Source organism: Raphanus sativus, chromosome 2, assembly GCF_000801105.2.
Source record: "Raphanus sativus cultivar WK10039 chromosome 2, ASM80110v3, whole genome shotgun sequence".
Classification (NCBI taxonomy): domain Eukaryota; kingdom Viridiplantae; phylum Streptophyta; class Magnoliopsida; order Brassicales; family Brassicaceae; genus Raphanus; species Raphanus sativus.
The window spans coordinates 8141459-8163788 of record NC_079512.1 but is presented as its reverse complement, the minus strand read 5'-3'; the positions used below and the strand labels follow the sequence as shown (position 1 = coordinate 8163788).

The window sequence follows — 22330 nt, the reverse complement described above, 5'->3', positions numbered from 1 at the left end:
TTACTCTATATATATATATGTGTGTGAATATATAAGATGTGTTAACAGTTGCCTTAGATAAGAGTTTTCTATGGTATAAAAATATGGTTCTACATGAATAAATAAATAAATATATATATATATATATATTTTGGGTAAAAATGTAAAGACATAAAGATTATTTTTGAGTTCATACTATGTGAAATTTCCCATTTAGAACAAGAGAAGTTGTAAGCCTTTACCAGGAATATCCCAACTATGCATCTACGAATCCCAGCTCACAGTCTTCCAGATCCGCTGGCAGAATTGAGCTGTTCTTTTGTCCACATGAGAACGGAGAACATACTACTTGTGAACCAGTGATCCTATGTCTGTGTGTGACTCACATATATAGTGTGAGTATGTTCCACCATTATTTCATTAATACAAATCTTGTTTATAGCCACAAAATAACCCCAGAATATTTGTAGCAGTTTTGGAAAAGATACAAAAAGTTATGAAAAATCACAAAATGGAAAGTTTGACCGTTCGTGTCTGAATTGTGGCAAAAAACAAATATTGTGGCAAAAGCTATAGATTTGCCACAAGATAAAACCTGGCTAAAATAGCCAGACTTTTTTTTGTTCAAACAAAAAATAGCCAGAATTTTACCGTCAATATTTCGTAACAAAATGGGAATAAAATGAAATGTTGTTAAAACCATGACAAATCAGAAAAATATCTTTTTAATCATGATTTTTCATAACTATTTATAATATAGTTATAATTTTCCCATGAATATTTCATGAAAAAATAGTCATGAAATAAAATGTGGCTATAATCCACAAAAATATTTTTTGTCACGATTTTACTAAAATATTAAATCTCTAAACCAAAATGAGTTACCTCACTCAAATCAGCTCAACTCATAGTAAGTTTTTTTTTAGTGGGGTAGTTTAGCTCATCTCATTTATTATATGAGTTTTAATGTGTAACTTTGAATTCAGATTATTTAGATCATGAGTTAAATGAGGTAATTCACGATCTAATATGATTAACATAAAAATATATATAAAATAAAAGATAGAAGAGTTTCCATAATATAATTCAAAGTTTAAATATTAGAAAATAAAAACATTAATATTAAACATTAATATTAAACATTAACAATATCTAACCATGATATTATCTATTTTTCTTTCTTCTAAAAAGTTATAGATAATTTTTAAATTATAATTTATATATTACTTATATATGTTTTATAAATTTCAAATGTAAAAATATTAAATAAGATAAATACAAGTAATTTAGAAATTTTCTCTTAAAAATATATTGTTCTATATTTTAATTTTAAAGATATATATGATATGATGAGAGCTGACAAAAAAATATGATATAATGAGGGCATATAATTATGCTATCCAATTATATATATTTAAAACTTTTGTGTTTTACATTTTAATTATAGAAGATAAATATGAATAATGTAGAAACTATTTTTTTGCATAAGAAAAATGGACGTTATATATATATATATTATAAATATAAAAACCACCAATCTCATGAATTACATCATATTCATTAAAGATTATCCATATAACTCGTGATTTGAATTGAGTATGATCATTAAACTCATTTTTAAATGAGCATAAAAGTAAGAATTTGTTCTCATAGAAAAATCGAACTAAGATGAAGTAACTTATGAGTTATAACTCATTTTGATACTCATACTTATAACCTATATTTCAAACCCTATACTCTATTATAATAAATCTAAAAACTAAATCTAGCATTTTCAAATAAACACCAAATATTAAAAATAAAATATAAATATATTTTTAAAAATTTTATTCTCAAATCTTACTCTAAACCCCAAAATCCCATACTCTAAACCTTATATCATAAACACTAAACTTTAGATCAAAATCTAAAATTTAGTTCTAATATTTTAAAACTAAAATCCTAAATCTTAAACATAAACTCCAAAACATAAAATCTTAAAATTTAAACCCTTAACACTAAAAACAAACTTTATAGTTACAAATTAAAAAATTATATATTCTTAAATTACATACTCTCAATTAAATCCCAAATATAATATTTTCAAATTTAAAATCCAAAATTGTAATATCAATTTCTAGATGCACGTGACTTCATGGATAAACCTTATAATAATGTTTAAGACGATGTAAATTCATAAAAATAATTTAATTTTTTGATTGTAACGACTAAAAAGATATTGATGATTTATTTTGGCGAAATATGAGATTTTCAATTTACAAAAAATGTAATTTATGATTGGTGGAAAATGTGAGGTTTGTAGAAAAATGTGATTTTAAGTATTAGAAGAAAATGTCATTTTCAGTTTTGAAAATGTGATTTTATAAAAAATTTGCGTGGGAATATGGTTTTACGGTCTGAAAGAGAATGTGATTTTATGATTTTCACGAGAATGTGATTTTTGGATTTTAGAGAAAAGTTTGATATTTTGTTTTATTTGATTGGAATTGTGATGTTATGAATTTTGGATAAAATGTGATTTTTCATTCTTTTTCTGATAAATATGATTGTGGTCCTGAAGAAAATATGTGATGGAAATTTTAAATTTAAATACAGTATATTAAAAAACTTTAGATTATTTTATGTTTAAAATAGTCATTCTCTCATTTATTATTTGATTGAATTACGTTTATCTAGATGATCTGTGAAAACTTTATTAATATTTTATGAAAAATTCAGCTAAATTCAAAATTTATTTTGTTCCATTTCTATGTTGAATTAACAATATGGATATCGATTTGCAGCTTTATCCAGATGAATCAATGCATGTAAACAACACCATAATAAAAAAAATTATCTCTCTATTTTTTTATGTAAGTAGTTTTAGTTAAAATACACAAAGATTAAGAAAAATATTATATATTTTTAAAATAGCATTATATAAATTAGATATAGTTAAATCAATCATAAATAAGTCTATATTATTTGACAAGTCACACTATGCCCAATAAAAATAAAAGTTACATAGAATAATGAAAACTAGTTATATTTTGAAACAATTTTTTTAAAAAACTATTTATAATATTAAACAGAGGGAGTACTAGATGTAAAAGAACTGTTAAAAATCTAATGTTAAAATTATTTCGTATGATTTTAAGGCATCAGTACAAATGTGAGGTCACAACCGAGTTGGAAGAAATTCAATATTTTCTTGTCATTTTGGTCCCCCGAAGATGTACATATTAATTTGAAAAATAGATGTACGTTTTTTTTTGTTACAGAAAATATATGTACTTATTTAGTGAAACTGGAAGAAACTACACAGCTAGTTCATCAAAATACAGAAACATGAAAATGTACGAATTTTTAAGAAATTGTTCAAATCTTTCCATCCTAATAACCAGTAAAGTTAGCGACTACGGGTCTGAGTCTTGCCACTTGCTGCCGACCTGAGGAGAGCCTCGGCCGCAGCCGCAACCTTGACTGTTCTCCGGCTAGCTTTAGAAGCCCGTAAATCCACATCATCGCTTCTTCCACAAACCGTAGACACTGGACCCATAACAATCAGTCCCTTCCACAAACTTCTTTTGCTCACTTTTTTCACGGAAATCTTGTTATCAGTTTTTCCACTACTAGTAGTATTCTTATCATAGCCAGTTCTCTTTAACATACCATGATCATCACAACCACAATCATGATTATGATTATCGTCACTCAACATGAAAGCACTGCTCAAACTCACGGATAAACTAGGATCATCAGAATGAAGCCTTTTTGAGATGTTCTTGATCTCGTAAGTGTCAAGTAGACGAGAGTATTGAGTTTCTTGATCCTCTTGATAATGGAAATTTGTGTACCAAAGAGAAGACTTAGAAACCCTATTCTCGGCTAAAACCTTGTTGTCGGAGAGGATCATGTTCTTTGTAGCTTCAATCTTGTACCGCGAAGGTCGAGGTGTTCTCGGTGCTCTTGTTATCTCAAACTCTCTCATAATCGGTTTGCCTTCCTTCCTTTGATACCAAGCCCACGCCGCCGCCTTCACCACCGCCAAATTATCTCCTCCTCCGCCTCCATAAACCATCATCGAACGTTTCTTCTTCCTCCTCTTGCTGTTGTTAACATTGTTCTCGGACATGGATGAGTTAGAAATGTAGTAGTTGGTGAATGGGAGCATTGTGATTATGGTTTTGTGGGAAGGGGTGTGGGAGGGTCTGTGGAATTAAAATATGTCACAACATTTGGTTGATTATTGTTAAATAATGGCAATAGGCAAGGCTAAGAAAATTTATTGATGAACATATTTCATATTTTGATATGTGTATAATAAATAAAATGAGAGATAGTAGGTGCGTAGGTCTTACTTTAAGGTCCACCAGTGGATACGGATCTAAATAATTCCACAGGGAAAATGTTATTTATATTTTGTGTTAGTTGAAATTGGATGTACATAGTGTATATCCTACGTATCAACATCGGTCCCTCTACGCATATTTATTATCGTGAATTAATATATATCAATAAAGCATGAATGATGAAACTTAAGTCCATGTTCTGGACTACAAAAGTAGAATCTTTTCAATAGTAGTTCAAAGTGGAAAAGTAGTCATTGCAAAAGAGAGAAAAAGTGGTTATATACAAGATTTCAGATTAACAATTGTACTTTCATTTTGTAAAGATTATATTTAGGGGCTGTTATTGGTTTATGATTTAAAAAGAGTTTTGTTGATTCTAAAAATTAATTAGTAGATTAAATTAAAAATGATTTTAATTGTTTATCAAAAAGTTGTGTAGATTATCACAGATTCTGTTAAAGATATTGCTAAACTTTTGCAAAATATCAATACTGTCGTGTTTGTAGTTATCTTTATCATCTCTTCATTAACTATTCGTTTTCTATAATTTAACAGGTTGTAATTCAATTCATTTCAAAACTTGCAGAAAGTATAAAATTGCAGTTTTGCATGCACAAACTTGCAGCGATGTTTTTCTTTTCTTTTGTCCCAAATTATGTATTATTTATTATTGGGTGATTCTCATATTCCTGCTAAATTTTGGAATTTACCTTTTTAATTGAATATGTGTTCATGGAAAGAGACGAGAATCACTTGATACTGATTCGTTTGCTAGCAGTGACTGACAGTTTTGCAAAATTGAAGATCGGAAAAGAAAGATAAATGAGTTTTTTTAGTTATTATAGAAGTCTCTGAGAATACTGATCGAAATGCAATACTTCGAAAAATAGATTTTGTGAACAAATCATGTGTAATCAGTTAACTAATAACAGTGGACTTTAGAAGAATGACAAAGTCAGTCATTTACGAAAAAATTGAATAACATAAGACTTTTAGTGATTTTGTAAAGTGACAGAACGAATAACTCCAGACTTTTGAAAACTTGTAAGTATTTTTGTAAAATCCTAAACTAATAACATAAGATTTTAACGTACTCTAGAAAAGTTTTAATTTAATAACACCAGAATCTCTATAAAATCTAAATCTTTGAAAGTATTTATAAATACTCTATCTAATAACACCCCCTTAAACTTTCACCATTCTATCATAATCAATCGGATCCATTTAATCCATTGACAAAGAATATCACGCATTGTCTTATCTTCCTCAAAAACAAAGACAATCCAATATTCTTTTTAAGACAACTTGGCTTATTGTGGGGATATGTGCTCTTGTAGACGTGGATGAAATGCTTAGATTTAACAGCTTTCTACCGCAATTCAATGCCAAGACCATCTACCCTATCCCCAAATCCCATATGGTGGGTGATGAATATGGAGGTGGTATTTGCTTAACCAAACATGTTTTTTTTAAATAACTAATTTCTAAGGTGAAAGTGTTCTTGATACAAGATCAGAAACTGACCTTGAATCAACCATCCAAATTCCAATCATAAAGATTAAAGATGGCTCCAAGGACCGATCCGGAAGGGATTTAAAAGAAAGTTTCAACAAGTCAATAGAGGTTCTCCTGACTCAACCAACCAGCTTAGACAATCTAACCATCTGGCTCAACCAGCTCAGTCTCAATCAGAAGACAATCCGACAAAAGAGGGAATGCTTGAAGAAATAAGCCCAAAAGATATGCTTGAAAGATTAATTCATTCAGTCCAACATTATTTTATGAAGACCAGACCGGTCAGCTGAAACATCAAAGAGTGGCCCATACTTCTACCAGTCCATGGCCTCACTTTTTTTCATCGATATGGTCTAGCCATAGCCAAAATCCAACTCATTTCACCTAGATCAATAATCAAGCCAACAAGGAGTCTAGGTGCATGCTTAGTCAAAAAATCACTCATTGTCGACAGCCAATTAAGGTACGTGTGATTTTTAATACAATGAATTATTGACTAACCATCGTTTTCCTTTGTTTCTTCTTTATTTCTTTCTTTTGCTTTCATGTTTCGAATAAGAGTTTTCAAAGGCACCATGTTAGCCTCATTTAAGATTCTAGAATCAAGTCTTTATATTTTTGTCATTTGCTTCAAGTCTCCTAGTAAGGATATAGTTTCATCGGATATTCTATAAATCCGATATGAGCAGCTTTGTATCTTTTTACGACTACCAATCAATAAACAAAACCGAGTTTTTTCCTAAAGCAAACATTTTCTCTAAGTCTGTGTGTGTGTGAAAGAGCTCAAATAAACTAGGGTTGCCTGCCTAAAACCCCCTATAGATACATAGACTCTACTTATTCCCCCCTAAACTACGAAGCTCTTTACTAACCCACCCAAACATATACTTTTTTCTTTGTATATCCCCCTAATCTTTGTAAAACCCCCTCTCTAATTGAATTCCCAAATTGTGATTGATGAAACAAAAACAGCGTTTAAGAAATAGTGATTGCCCAATCGATATTAACCCGACCCAATATTAAAAAAAAAATTCAACCCAAATTTTATAAAATTATCGATCCCTGTTGGACTTAGGATTTAGGGTTTATTCTATTTTCTTCACGTCAAAGAAACAACCAGAAAGAGAGAGTCACGTGAACAGAAACGAAGAGAGAGAGAGAGAGAGTCACGGGAACAGAAACGAAGAGAAAGAGAGAGAGAGAGACGAAGAAGATGACAAAGAGAGAGAGAGAGACAGAATTTTTTGTTGCTTACAACAGAGAGACAGAATTGAGAGAAGAGAATGCAGAGGAGAGAGAGACAGTGAGGAATGAAGATGCAGAGGAGAGAGAGACATTAAAAAACGATGAAGCGGCTATATTTCTCCATCTTGAACGGTTTTGTACTCTTAATGAATAGAATATATAAATTATCCATAAAATAAAAAATGAATTTTAATTTTCTTGTTTGCGAAGAGATTTTTCGCAACGGAGCTTCCACGTTAAAAGTTAGAGCGGTTAATATTGATACTACCCTTAATGAATTATTCTATAATAATTTGTTATTACATAATTTTAAAAAGTCATATTATAAATATATGTATTAGATATTTACTAAACAATAGCTTATTATATGATCGTTATCTGAAAAAAACAACACTATAATAAACTAAGATACTTTGATGTAATCACGTGTATTCCCTTTCTCCAATACATATGTTTATGTTGCTAATATAACTTTTTAAAAATTAGTGATTTTTCGCAAGGGAACTCTCATGTTAAAAGTTAAACTGGCTAATATTAATTGTATTTTTAATGAATAGAATATATAAATTATCCATAAAATAAAAAATGAATTTTAATTTTCTTGTTAAAACAATTTTAAATTAGTAATAATAAGAAGAATTATCTAATATCTTAAAATATATTTTAAAAGAAAAAGACACTTCATATATATATATATATATATATATATATATATATATATATATATATATTTGGTTATATCTGAAATATTTTTAATATAAAAATTAAAAAAAAAATTGAAAATTATTTGATTAGATAAGTGGTTAAAATTATTATTTTTACAATTAAGCTCTTAGAGTGCTTAATATCGTAATAATATAATCTTATAAAATTATGTTTTAAATAATTATGTATTATTTGTCATGTTCTCCATAATTAGAGGTTTAGTAATATTTTATGCTTAATTATTAATATTAATTAATAAATAATTTTAGTTGCAAAATAATTTGTTCGCTTTCACGTTTACATTTAGAACGTTGAAAATATATATTATTCTTAGTAATTAATTATTTTTTTTTGTTAATATATATTTACCTACAAATTAAGAACAAAATTCCAGTGAAAATATTATTGTTTGTTTGAGATTTTTTTAAATATATAATATGTAAAATTTTCAAATGAGAAAATAGATAATAATTTATCAATATAGTCTTTAATTAGTTTTACACGTATTAGTAAGTAACTATAAAATGGTTATGTCCGCATGTGCGGACGAAACACCTAGAAACCCATTAGATAGAATATCTTTTTTTCTATTTGGATTTTTTAGGCTCTTAATATTTTGGGACATCAGATAATGGTCTAACCTCATTTATATGTTTGGTTTTATAAAAAGTTAATTTTAGTGACAAATGCATATGTATTAATTAACATGACAGAGATAATATGATCATGTATATAATAAATAGTTATATATAATATATACTATAACTAAAATGTTATTTTAATAATTTATGTTTATCTATTAGATTATATAATTGAACGTATATTAATATAATACAATTTTTGTCCAAAAATAAATAAACCAATTCTAAAATATATTATGTTGTTATCTGAAAATAATATATCCAATCATAAAGATTAAAAAACTAAATTCAATAATAGTCTATATATATTGTAATGAGAAACTTCATTATAGATACATATATCACCAATTTTAAAAATTTAAGAGTATAAACATAACTTATCATGTTAATTATTGAAATAATAATATATGTATTAATAGATATCTATAAGATTATTATGCCCGCATGAGCGGGCCAACCATCTAGTATCAAATAAATGTGGATGAAATTTGCATAAAATTAATTATTGATTAACTTAATTTATAATAAATAAATTTGTTTGTCATTTATGTCACGTCTGATCTAAAATTTTAGATTTTCACCTTACATTAATGTTCGATCAATTTATTATCAAAGAAAAAAAGATTGAAAGAACAATCCAAATACAAAAAATTTCGAGTACGTGCAAATGTGGAGAGTGTAATTAATGCCACAGGTTTATAATTTACATCATAAAAGTACCCTTAATGAATATTAATTTATGTTAAAGTATTATGTCATAAATTGTAATTCTATTTTAATAAACTATATAATGTTTAAAGGGATTATATATTGTATAACCAAATTTTAAGGGATATTATATTTAAGAAGTGAATATGTATAAAGTTAAATGAAAACCTTTTAAATAGATAAAAGAATGACTCGAAATTAATAGAATAGATAATAAAAATATGTATGTAGAATATTATTAAGTTTGTTATGACATCTTTTCTCGTACAATTAATTAAGAATTATTAGGGGTTTTCATTAATTTTTCATGGTAACATAAAAATATATATAAGCATAGTTAGAGTTATTAATTGTGTTGTTAAGAGTGATTAATTGTATGACAAAAAAATATAATAAATAATTATAGATAGGTTGAGCAACCCTCTACGGTAGATTTTTAGAATGATTTTCTTTTAATAGTATAGATTTTTTATTTATTCTAAAAAATATTTTACATTTATATACAAAACCTTAATGTTGTTTGGTATATTTGACCAATCATACTTTATTTAATGATTTTATTGGTTAGATTGGCTTTAATTAATGCAAAATGAAATAAATAAAAAATAAAAAAATTATTGGTTAGATTGGATTTAATTAATGAAAAGTGAAATAAAATAAAAATAAAAATTCATAACTTTTTAATAATTGTACATTTTTTGAAACATAACTTTTAATAGATAAGAAAATATGGGCTTTGACAAGTCCACCCAATGACGCACAAAGGTTTTTAGCAGTTTTTGGCCAAGCTATCTGCAGACTCATTACACGATCGATCTAGAAACATAGGAGAAAGAGCGAAGAGTAAAGGAAGATGATAAGCCAGCGATGTCGGAGAGAGCATCGTAGAGCTCCGAGAAGCTCCGAGAAACAGAGGGAGTAATGAAAAGCATAGACGCTAAAGTAATCTTAAGAAGGATACGAAGTCTGAACACTCAAACTTATTACTGAACTTCAAATTTTATTTGTTTTGGTGGTTGGGATTAAGAGTGTGGCTGATACGAGAAGCCATTGACCGAAAGACCTCCATCAATGCAAATGGTCTGGCCCGTTATATAAGAAGATGCAGGCATACAAAGAAATGCCACCAGCGATGCTACCTCCTCCGGTTTTCCTAAGCGCCCTAAGGGATTTGTTGATTCCACCACTTTCTTAAATTCATCATCAAACGCCTACAAATCATCATCCAACGCACAAGAAATCAAAATATTATCAAACTAAAAAAGCATATCTTCAATATACAATTGGATCTTACATTATCAACCAGTGGAGTGGCAATGAATGTAGGAGCTACAGAATTAGCCCTTATACTGTCGCTCGCCCACTCGCATGCCAAATTCCTTGCTAGCTGATTCATTGCCCCTATGTATTCACATATAATATGTGTTATATGACCTCAATTGTTTGTTTACCGTGTTGAAATTCATATTTAGTGTAATAGAACACATTCTTAGCCTTTTTGAACAAAGAAATTTTTTATTTAGCGTAATTTATTTATGATGTAACATGAACGAACAAGTTAATTTTCAAACAATCAAGGTATAAGTCTGATCTTCTATTCCTACTGGAACAAATATAATAGAACATGATTGGCATAGAAATATAATTGAAAAGATTCAAACCCGACAAAAAGGTAAATGACACAATCCATAAAGATTAAATTAGACTCTCTAAAAAAAAGAGTAAGAGCATCTACAAATAAATATCTAAATAATCTCTATTATATTCTTAATTTTCTTATAGAGTGACTTTCAATGTAGAACTACTTCCAATGTATTATTTATCTTTTATTTTAAATATTAATATTTAAATATAATATTTTTATTTTATTTTTAACGCCTTTAATTAAATTTTAGAATCAAAATTTATCAAAATTTAGTTTTATTTTTAAAATAGATGATTTTCCATACACATGCACAAATACAAACATTTACAAAATAATCAAATGATAATAACTTGTAACTAATTTCTTTCTTTTTATTTATAAGTTTTAAGTTATTTTATAATTTATATGTTATGATAAATAAATGAAATATTGTTCATCTTAATTAGACATTTCATTTAAAGTATATATTTTGGATCAGTTCAAGTATTCATTATGAGGTATAAATATGCATTTTCTGACATATAAAGATAATTATAGATAGTTTAAAATTAAATAGAAGTGGATTGATCTCAAACTGAATTATATTTTCGTTAGATGGATTTTTCAAATAGTGGAGACATCTACCTAATAATGTCTCAAATAAAAGGAAGTAGGATGAATTTTACCACTAGTTATAAATCTAGTTAATTCATTTATTTGAGATATCTGTGTTAGATACTTGCGTTAGAGCATCATTAACCCTAGCACCCCATTAGGGTGCTTAATCACTTTTTTAGTAATAAATGGGTGCTAAGCACTTTTTTTAAGCAATCTCTAATTTTTGTCCTCCAATGCAAGTATCTTATTTAGAGATTCTTAAAAAAATTAAACATTGTTTTATTTAAGATATAATTTTATTTATGATATAAAACATTTTAAAGATCAAGAAAATATATTAAGAAACACTTTGGTTTGTAAAATCTCTTGCCATCATCAGAAAGTAAGCCAACATTATTTGAAACATCCTATACAAATTTGACATATACATTCTACAGAAAAACTTACAATATGCTGAAGAGATGTGATGCTTTGCTTCCTGCCAATATGGAAAGGATCATTTAACATGAAAACAAAAGACTTACATCTGCTTTATAATCCACAACAAAAGAGGTCTGACCCGTTTATGAGAACTTTCGACCCAATACTTATTTGGATTGGAGTAACTAAACTACCCAGCTCTCGTTGCAGAGATAGCATCACCATCCTGAAAGAAACCCAATACACATGTCAAATCTCTCTCTAGAATTGTATTGAAACCCTAAAGTTTTGTATTAATAGAAAAGAAACAGACAATTATTTTGGGATGTAAGGTCTATAGGCTACTAGTATAATGTAATCAGCATTCATGTAAGGGTTTCAGACTAAACTCAAAGACAAGGTAATACTTTCAAGTGACTCTGTAAGATAGTTGCAGCTTTAAAGTCACCATGATCAGTTAATTGAAGTAGATGTGGATGGTTCTTCTTATCAGAAGTCAGAGACGATGACTGACCTGGTTCTCCAAACAGATATTAAGAGCATCAAAGCCCGATATGCAGCCTTGGGCAGCTTCATCCTGTGCGATTGCTTCTATCTGCGAATGTCCAAGTAAGTATCACAGTTATTCACTCTATACAAACCCACAATCATCTCAGTGCACACACATAGCAAGAAGAGAGAAAGACAATGTGCAACTTACAATGCCTTTGAAGAATGCAATCTGAGGAACAAAGTATTTAGTCCCGAGTTTGGATTGATCGTTAGAGACAATATTAACCACACCATAACAAACATGGCCATCATACTGATCTCTACAAGCCCTCAGCTTAAAGTGAACATAAGAAAGCTCTTTGTTTAACTCGAGAAGGTACTTGTCAAATATCTTATTAGCATCTCCTGCCAACAAAACCCAATGAAGAAAAACAATTCCTTTTAGCAATCAACATTAACATAAACCAGTCACTGAATCGTTTCCTCGGACAATCTCATTCAACATAAGCCGTTAACATCAATCAATTTACATCAAATTGGGTAAAATATAGATTTTTATTCAAGGAATAACCAATACCGAACAAACCCACAAAAGTTAACTACAGATTCATCCGAAACGTATAACAGAGAGAGACATACCTGGGTTTCTGCCGGTAACGCTAGTGGAGATTGAATGATTTTCTGAGAGAAGGAGACAACGGTGAGAAAGATCGCGAGTCGACAAAAGAGACTCAAAATCAATTGGTCGAGAGAGAGAAAGAGACGCTGAGTCTAAATGTCCAACACGTGTCTCATAAGACACGGCACTTGTGGAGCTTAATTAAGCGGTGTTGCTTAAGTAAATAGGTAATTTTCTTTTTCTTTTTAATTCTAAAAACTTAAAAACCTCACTAAGCAACCGCGTTAATGCTGCTCTTAGAGATTCTTCAAAACCACTATTTGGGTTGCAGATAGATTGCTATCAATCGTTATACGGAAGCATATCATACCGAATTTCATAGCTCGGTTAATTTAGGCGCTATTACCTATTTTGGAATCTTTTACTTATATTAAAAGGGACAATTATTTCACTGGACATGTTGACGACAGATCAGTATTCAAATCTATGTTACTAAACTTGAAGTACAAAAATAAAATAATTCTTAAACTTACAATTTAATTTCGATTAATAGTAACTAATCTTAACTTTCACCATCAATTAATATTTCTTTATATATTTATTTTATACATCTTAATAAACACTTCCTCAGCATTAACGACTGTTTAAAATGATAGTATATCTTAACAAATCTTATTTAAATTAAACGATTAATTAACTGTACATTTTATATAAAAGTTAATAAAGATATTAAAATATAAAATTCTGATAAAGTCATTTATATGTTTTCATAAATATTAAAACATATCAATTTTCCTGTGTAAAAATAAGTAGTCCATTTATTTATATATAGATAACTATTTTCAAAACTTTAAATATTAATGTACATGAATAATTTAAAATTGACATAAAACAAATAAAAATTCAAATATTTAATTAACTATTGTATTACTAATAATTTTTATGCGTTAAATAAATTAAATACAAAAAATATTCAGTATTGTATAACAAATACTTCCTCTGTTTCTTAAAGAGTGTCGTTGTGACATTTTTCACACAGATTAAGAAAGTTGTTGAAATATATGTAAGTTGTAATTAATTATACCTTTTTGACCAATAGTATTTTAGATAAATAAAATTATTTATAAAATCAATGTAGTTTGCAATTAATTTTCAGCTGAAAGTTAGTATAATTTACATTGGTATTGTAAAGTGACACTCTTTGTGTAACCAGAAAATGAGCTCAGAGTGACACTTATTATGAAACAGAGGGAGTAGTATATAATAAAAACAACATTCAATGCAAATAATAATTCAACATTAATTATAACAATATTTACGTACAATAAATATTTAAAAGTTAAAACATACACCCACACGAATAATGTATAAGTCAAAATCTAATCACTTTTAAAGTGAGCATGAATTCATATTATATAGGGGTTTGTATCAGCATGGAAGATAAACATGTGGCCGTTGTATTTTATTGACCAAACTATTTAGAATGTAATTCTTTGTCCACATTCGGTTTGAACAAAAAAAATTATCTCAATATATACATTTGAAATTATACAATTTATTTTAGATCAAAACAATTAAAACTGTATAAAGTTACGATATATATATATATATATATATATATATATATATATATATATATATATATTGGCTTTAACCTTTAAGCAACAAAAAATCATCTCAATATATACATTTGAAATTATACTATTTATTTTAAATTAAAATAATTAAAACTACATAAAGTTAGATATATATATACTTTATCTTCAATTACTAGATATTATATTTTTATTTATAAAAATATTTATTGTCTATACAATTCTTACAAATGTTTTATACAGCTGTAGTTCACCATCCGGCTAACTGATGATCTGCTATCAACTGTACCAACAAGACTCACACCGAGGTAGGTCTGGAATTAAAATCTAGATCTGTGGTCCGATCCAATATCCGGTCCGCGGATATCCGGGAAGCCCGGATCCGGATAGTATTTTTACGGATCTGCCGGATCCGGATACGGATCCGGGTAATGAAATTTTAGGTTCGGGTATCCGGATCCGGATCCGGACCTATTATATATTTAAAATATTTAAAATATAATTATATTTATATATGTACATCATATATAGTTTATATATAAATTAAGTAAAATTTTAATTTTATTAAATTTTAATAATTTTTCAATTTTATGTTTTTTAAATAATTTTAAATAGACTAAATAATGGTTAATTAGTTAATTTTTAATTTTTTTTTAATATTCGGATCCGGTATCTGCGGGTATCCGCGAGTATTCAGATTTTAGTCCGGATATCCGAACCCTTGATACCCGGAAGGCACGAATCCGGATCCGGATAATAACTTTAAAGATCCGGTGGATCCGGACTCCGATCCGGTTATCCTAATATACTCCGGATACCCGGTCCGTCCCACCCCTACACAAGGGGTTTGGATTTTTTCTGATATTTGGTTTTGGTTTCTTATTGAGTGAGTCAGTATCAGCGGGTGTCTATTCACCATTAGTTTTTCAACTTTTTGATTATTTATAAGGTAAGAAGTTATTACATTTGCACCCATTTACCAATTCATAAACTTTATGCACATAGTAAAATCTACATCTAGATTCGGGACTGGTCACTGGTCAGTATGTACCTTTTGTGGCACTGTAGATGGAGCTGATGCCAAGTGAGACGACCCCAGAAACGGAGGATATGAACACGATGTTACCACACCCTGAAGCCTTGAGCAGAGGATGTGCAAGCTGGCTAAAATGATATGCAGATTCCAAGTTGGTCGAAATGTGGAACGAGAAATCATCTGCCGTATGCTCTATTGTTGGCTTTGACCGGATTGCGCCAGCATTGTTAATCTAATAACAAAAATACAACAGGAGACATGAATCAGCCAATTTAATGATATAGGTTGGAGATTAGTTACAAGGATAGTGAGATTGGCATCAAACAAAGAGTACACAGTTTGCATCAGCTTCTCTCTTTCTGTCCAGGACGATACATCACAGACTGAACCAGTGACTTGAAACCCTTTATTCTTCCATTTGCTTAAACACTCGTTGAGATGTGCTTCGTCTCGAGCACATGTATGTACTATTACACCAAATCCTGCAAGTTCCTCTACTATGGCATGCCTAAAAAAATTCAAGAATCAAAAATATATATTAAAAAGAGTCTGTCACCATTGCTTTTAAGATGTATACCGAAAGAAGAGGGGTTTACGAACCCAATGCCTTTGGTTCCACCGGTGACAAGTGCGGTCTTGCCTTGAAGGCTCCATCTACGCTTTTGCTCTTCTCCAGCCATTCCCCTCAGATTAAAGTGGATGATGTAATGAGAATACTTGTGTTGGTTAATTATATATATAGTAAAAGTTTAGGCCACGTCCGCACAAATTTGAAGTGGATGATGTTATGAGATTTTGTGGTGGTTAGATTACATATGATTTTTTTTTCTTTTTGATTAAATAAAATGATAAAATTAAGTATGATTGATTATGGTTTCGAATGTTAAGTGTGGTTTGACTTAAACGCATGCAGTTAGGCTTAAAAGCATCCATTCAGTATAAAACACAAAGAAAATTAAGTATATGTGTTTCTGAAACGCATTTGAAACACCATAACTGCTAAGGTGGTGCGGGATAGTGGGTAAATTGGAGCAGATAGTGAGTTTGTGATATTCTTAAAAAAATAAATGAAACTTTTATATATGTGATACATTTACACATTTGATACATATGAAGTTGTTGACAAATTTCAAGGTACGTATATATCCAACTTTTTTTTCATTTTATTTTCCCTTAGTTATTAAATATAACTAATATGTTTACACAATATTTAATCTAATTTTCATTGATACAACAGAAAATTGTATGTTAAATTATATATATATATGTTAACGCTTAATTATTTAAGTTAGAATTGTAAGAAATTTTTTAGTTGTGTAGAATATATAATATAAAAATGTTAATTTTCTACTTATAAATTATATCTTTGAACAATATAACAAACCATAGATTTTAGGTGTTAAGAAAATTATATATGTTTATAAGTTAGTTTATCAAATGTCTTTAATTTTTAATCAAATTGTTATTGTTAAAATATGATAGTGTTCACTTAATAAATATTTTTTCAATAGATAATGTTTGATAAATAAACATTTCGAAATATATAGGTTTAAAAGAGAAATAAAATATTAATTTTATTACTAATATAATTAGGATAAAAATTATTGTGTAATTTCTGTTTAAATTTTCAATTTAGTATTATTAATATTGTGATAATAAAACAGAATGGTGTCTAATGTTGCAAATATATTGTGAGAAAAAAATAAATTCTTATTAGTATATTTTTCTATGTTGTTTCATAAGAAGAAATTTAAATTTTAGAATATTTATTAGTAATAATTATATTTTTGTTATATAAAAATACATTTAAATTTAATTTGTATTCGCACCGCTTATGTTACTTTTAACATTTTACTACTGGTTCCTTATCACATATAGTTTTTGTTACCATTCACATTTTACTTTGTACTGCTTTTTTTATTTAACCGCCGATATTCTGCAGTTTATAAAACTATAGTCAAACTATATCGCAGATCCAATTCCTTTTGTATCACACTTTTCAATTCGCTGTTACCATTCGAAATCTATTACTATAAAGTATGGTGTATCCCTCCTGTTGCGACAGCTAGGACGCCACATCATCAATTCGATCATTCTGGTCGCGACACGTTTCCATTAACTAAAACACAGCGTTTCATTTAACTAACATTTATTGTTACGGGTTTTACAATGTGTTTGGGCTTTAGGATGAGACCATCCGGCCAGCCCGATAGAGTCGACCCTAATCGTCTCTTTACGCCGTCTAAAAAAAATATAGGGTTCATCTCCTCTTTTTGTTCGATTGCGACGTCTGATCTTCATCACTGAAACGCTTCCAGTTAATTCAATCAATCAGATGTAGTTTTGAATGTGAGGCGGTGTACTGCGAGTATAAAAGGTTAGCCTTCTTTCTCTGAAAACCATCTTCTGAATCAATCAAGCAGTAAGCTTACTTTCTCAGAAATGACTAACTCATCCATCTTCCTTTTCTAATTTGAAAACCAGGTGCTGCTCCCCACCGATTGAGATGCCGAATTTGATGACAAAGAGTGAAACTTGGATTGAGATTTATAGATTTTCTCAAATAATTGCAAAGAATCACTTTCAGGAAGCGACCACACTACTCTGTCTCCTCCAGGATATCCTCGCCAGTTCATCATAAGTTTCTTCTATGAACTTTCCAGATTTTTTAAGGTCGGTTGTGGATTATTTGAGAAGATTTTACTTTCTTGATTTTGAATTTGTTTTCTTAAAAGATTTGTGGATTTTGTTTTTTACATTTGTTTCAGTCGACCCTCATGTTTGCAACCGTCAATGGTTCACATGCTCGCGACTTCACGACACCGGTTCAAGACTGGTTCGAAAAATTCTTAAAATGCACTATACCAATGATTTGTCTGTTGATCAGATCAAACGATGAGAAGAGAAAACCATCAGTTGCTCCTCCTTCCGGGTTAGGAATACAATGAAGTTGACTAAAGAGATAGAAAAAGAAGCTGGAAATTGGTTCATAAAGTTTATAGAAAAAGCTTTGGAGAAGGGGATGAAGAAGTGTAAAGGCACGGGTGATGCAGATGTTAACAAGTTCCACTGTCTCTGATTTTCTAAGTTGTAAACTAGGTGAAAGCAGAACAGACTGCTGATAGCACGAGATATAGGTACATCCAAAAGCATCATAGGTCACTAGAAAGCTCAGAATCAAAATGAAGAATTTAAACATGATTCTTTTATATTGTTCTCACTTCTATTTCAAAGGCTTTTTTTTGAACAACTTCAAAGGCTTCTTAGTTTCCACTTCTTATCGATAATTTTATTCATGGTATCTATTGCTGTTAATTAAGCTTATAATAAAGTGGCTGTTCTCAAATGTCATAAATAAAAGATGGTCATATCAGTAAGAAAAAAAAAAAAAAGACAAACAAAAAAATGTTTTACAAATTACACATGCAGCTTCGTGTAAATGTAATGAAGGTCAATTTTATCATCATCATAAGTGTTCATGTTTTATCAAACTTAGTCGAGAAATAAGCATAAGTCCAGCTGTTAAGGGTAAGTTGTCTGATTTGGTTTACAGTCAAGTTGGTCCCTTGATGGCAGTAACAACAAGCTTACATGAGAGTTAAAAAACAATTCAAGAACTGTCGACATGCACTATAACTCTTGACTTGAGAGTTAAAAATTCTTAAAATGCACTATACCACTGACTTTTTCATTTTTAGTCATAAAACTTAGCTTTGAAAAATCAATTTAAAAATAATGAAACAACAATCAATGATTAATACATAATCAGAAAATTCTAAGAGAAATGAAAACTAACAATATATAAAAAATATAATAACAAAATTATTGAATTATGCAAAATTTTTGAAGTTGAATAACATAACATCAAACAATTTTAACCGTCAGAGATGAACATAATAAGAGAAATTGAAAATAACGATTTAAAAATAACATTTAGTAAATGTTTTAATATAAACATAAACTTTAATAAATATCTAATGTTTCATAGTTTCTGTAATTTTAAAAAACTGTGTGTCTTATTGGCATAGTTAAACTAAAAGAAACTCCGACAGGAATTAAATAATTATTTTAAAAATTTTACTACAATTCGATAAGTTGATAATTTCTAAAATAAACTTTAAAATACATAGCTAAGATTGTTGCAAAACAATTATGAACCTTAATTGTATTTTCAGTTAAAATTAAGTTAGAATTTCAAATTTGTATTGTTAGTTTATTCATTCGCCCGCCCGTAGGGCGGGTTTACTCTAGTCTATATATAAGTAAAGGTTTAGGCCACGTCCACACAAATTTGAAGCGGATGATGTTATGAGATTTTATGGTAGTTTGATTACATATAAAACGTTTTTTAAAATGATAAAATTAAGTAAAGCCTAAATATCAATGTTTTGAACGTGGGATATTAAGCCAGAAGTCATCTTTGACGGCTTGTTCTTATCGGTGACTTTAAGAGGAAAACTAATAAATGCCTAGGAATAACATGCTTAACATACTTAGGGATGGTAATTGGGCTCTCCCGTCCTATCCCGTTCCGAACTGCTGTGGATCGGCTTCTGGTAGTACACGGTGGGCCTGTTCCGCGCGGAATACCGTCTTCAAACTAGCTGTCCAATCCCATACCGCAAAATATGCAGGCCTTTTTCACTGGCCATCCCGCATGACATCGAATATTACATTACTTGTTTCTACATGCACAAACAAACAAAGACAAGAATTGAGTTTCAGCTTGCACATGATCGAGCATACTCTTACAAGATCAATCATTAAGTTTATGCAAAACTAATGTTTCTATTATCATTTATGATGGTTTGAAGAAGCTCCACCGGTGCAGAGCAGATGTGCTTGGGAGACCGGAAGCATCATCGACCCTGAAACCACCATCAACGGGCTCCATAATGTCTAATCGCATTCTCTCTCTCTCTCTCTCTCTCTCTCTCTCTCTCTCTCTCTCTCTCTCTCTCTCTCTCTCTCTCTCTCTCTCTCTCTCTCTCTCTCTCTCTCAGGTGAAAGCAGAAATGGAGACTTATGATTGCGGGTCTTCAAAATCCTGCGGTTTAATCCATCCCGCTTTCGGTCCGTCCCGCTTTGAATCCATCCCGCTTTGAATCCGTCCCGCTTTGAGCCCGTCCCGCGAGGCCTGCAATTTTGCGGGCTTATCAAATGGAGGTCCAATCCTGCTTCGCAGCAAGCCTTTACGGGTCAGGCCCGCGGTCCAGGTCCTTGATTGCCGTTCCTAAACATGCTTATCACTAGATGTTGGGCTGGCTCATACTCCCTCCGTTTCAAATTATATGTCGTTATAGAGGAAATTTTTTGTTTCAAAATAAGTGTCGTTTTCGGTTTTCAATGCAAAATTTATTGACAATATTCTCTTTTCTATTTTTCTATTGGTTGATACATGATTAGGTGTATTGGTAATAGTGTTTTTATTTTGGAAATATGTAAAATTAAATGTTTTCTTAATCTGTGTGTATAAGGTTAGAACGACATATAATATGAAACGGAGGGAGTAGTTTATAGGGACCCTTGGACAAAAAAATATATTTTAGGCCCTTTAATAATAAAAATAATAATTCAATCAATTTTTTTTTATATTGTATTGTATAAAAGTTTTTAAATTTAGATATGAGAACATATAAATTTTCTTTTCTATTTCCATTCGAGTAATTCTTGGGTTCACTCCCTAGAGTGAACCTCTAGGTTCACCCACCAATAGGAGTTCACCATTTTATATTTAATATCTTTTAAAAAAAGAAACAAAAATATTGTCAAGTTATATTATCTTTTTAAAAAATTAAAAGATAAAAGCTCAATAATTAAAATAAAAAAATAATAGTAGTTGAAAAAAAATATTTTTTAAAAAGACTTTTAATACATCAGCAAAATGCTAAACCTTAAACCCTAAATCCTAAACTATTGGGTAAATCCTAAACCCTTGGACAAATTCAAAATTCTTGATTTTTTAAAGTAATTTTAGTACCGTCATTAAAACACTAAACCCTAAATATTATACCCTAAACCCTTGGATAAATCATAAACCCTAGAATTTAAGATTTATCCAAGGGTTTAAGATTTACCCAAGGGTTTAGGATATAGCATTTAGGGTTTAGGGTTTAATATTTAGGGTTTAGTGTTTTGTCGATGGCATTAAAATCATTTTTTAAAAGTTTTTTTGTTTCCAACTAATATTATTTTTTACTTATTCTTATCTTTTAATTTTAAAAATATGACAATATTTTGTTTCTTTTTTTAAAAAATATTGAATACAAAATGGTGAACTCCTATTGGTGGATGAACCTAGAGGTTCATCCTAGGGAGTGAACCCAAGAATTACTCTTTCTATTCAAGAGTTCTTATGTGTTTCCACGTTCAAAATTATTGCAACTAAAGATTACCATAAATTCCATTATTACAGGTAAATGTTATAAAACATACAAATAAAAAATTAGAATACATGTATATTTATTTATTTTTCTTCTTAAAACTATTTTTTTAAAGAAAATGGAAAAATCTGGATCCTTAATATCATGGACTCTGAGGGGTCGCACTGCTCGCCCTTCTATATGAGTCGGCCCTGAGTAGATGAACATAATCTCGTTATCGTTTTTAAACTAAATAAAATTTCTAGGAAATAACATGCTTATAGTAGATGAACGTAATCTTGTTATCGTTTTTAGGTAAACTAAATAAAATGTCTAGGAAATAACATGCTTACCATATGCTCCCGTCTGTATCATTAGAAGTGATTTTTAAAATTTTATATTTTTAAAATAAATGATGTTTTCATTTTTTAAATAAAATT

General features: G+C 29.4%; 2 protein-coding genes and 1 long non-coding RNA gene across 3 annotated transcripts; all 3 read right to left on the bottom strand.

The window, feature by feature from the left end:
- Window positions 1-3083: 3083 nt before the first annotated feature.
- LOC108840140 (uncharacterized) lies at window positions 3084-4255 on the bottom strand. Its single transcript, XM_018612968.2, has one exon. It carries the CDS (start codon window positions 4130-4132, stop codon window positions 3368-3370), a length of 765 nt encoding a protein of 254 aa, XP_018468470.1. The 5' UTR covers window positions 4133-4255; the 3' UTR covers window positions 3084-3367.
- Window positions 4256-9779: 5524 nt separating this feature from the next.
- On the bottom strand, window positions 9780-16226 carry LOC108840023 (tropinone reductase homolog At1g07440). Its single transcript, XM_018612835.2, has 5 exons — window positions 16129-16226; window positions 15829-16036; window positions 15544-15760; window positions 10419-10525; window positions 9780-10335 (listed from the first exon to the last, which is right to left on the bottom strand). Exons 1-5 carry the CDS (start codon window positions 16206-16208, stop codon window positions 10147-10149), a joined length of 801 nt encoding a protein of 266 aa, XP_018468337.1. The 5' UTR covers window positions 16209-16226; the 3' UTR covers window positions 9780-10146.
- Window positions 11745-13181, bottom strand: LOC108825782 (uncharacterized). The gene is made up of 5 exons (XR_001945298.2): window positions 12918-13181; window positions 12487-12683; window positions 12301-12381; window positions 11926-12012; window positions 11745-11844 (listed from the first exon to the last, which is right to left on the bottom strand). It is a non-coding gene; the product is annotated as an uncharacterized LOC108825782 (long non-coding RNA).
- Window positions 16227-22330: the final 6104 nt, after the last annotated feature.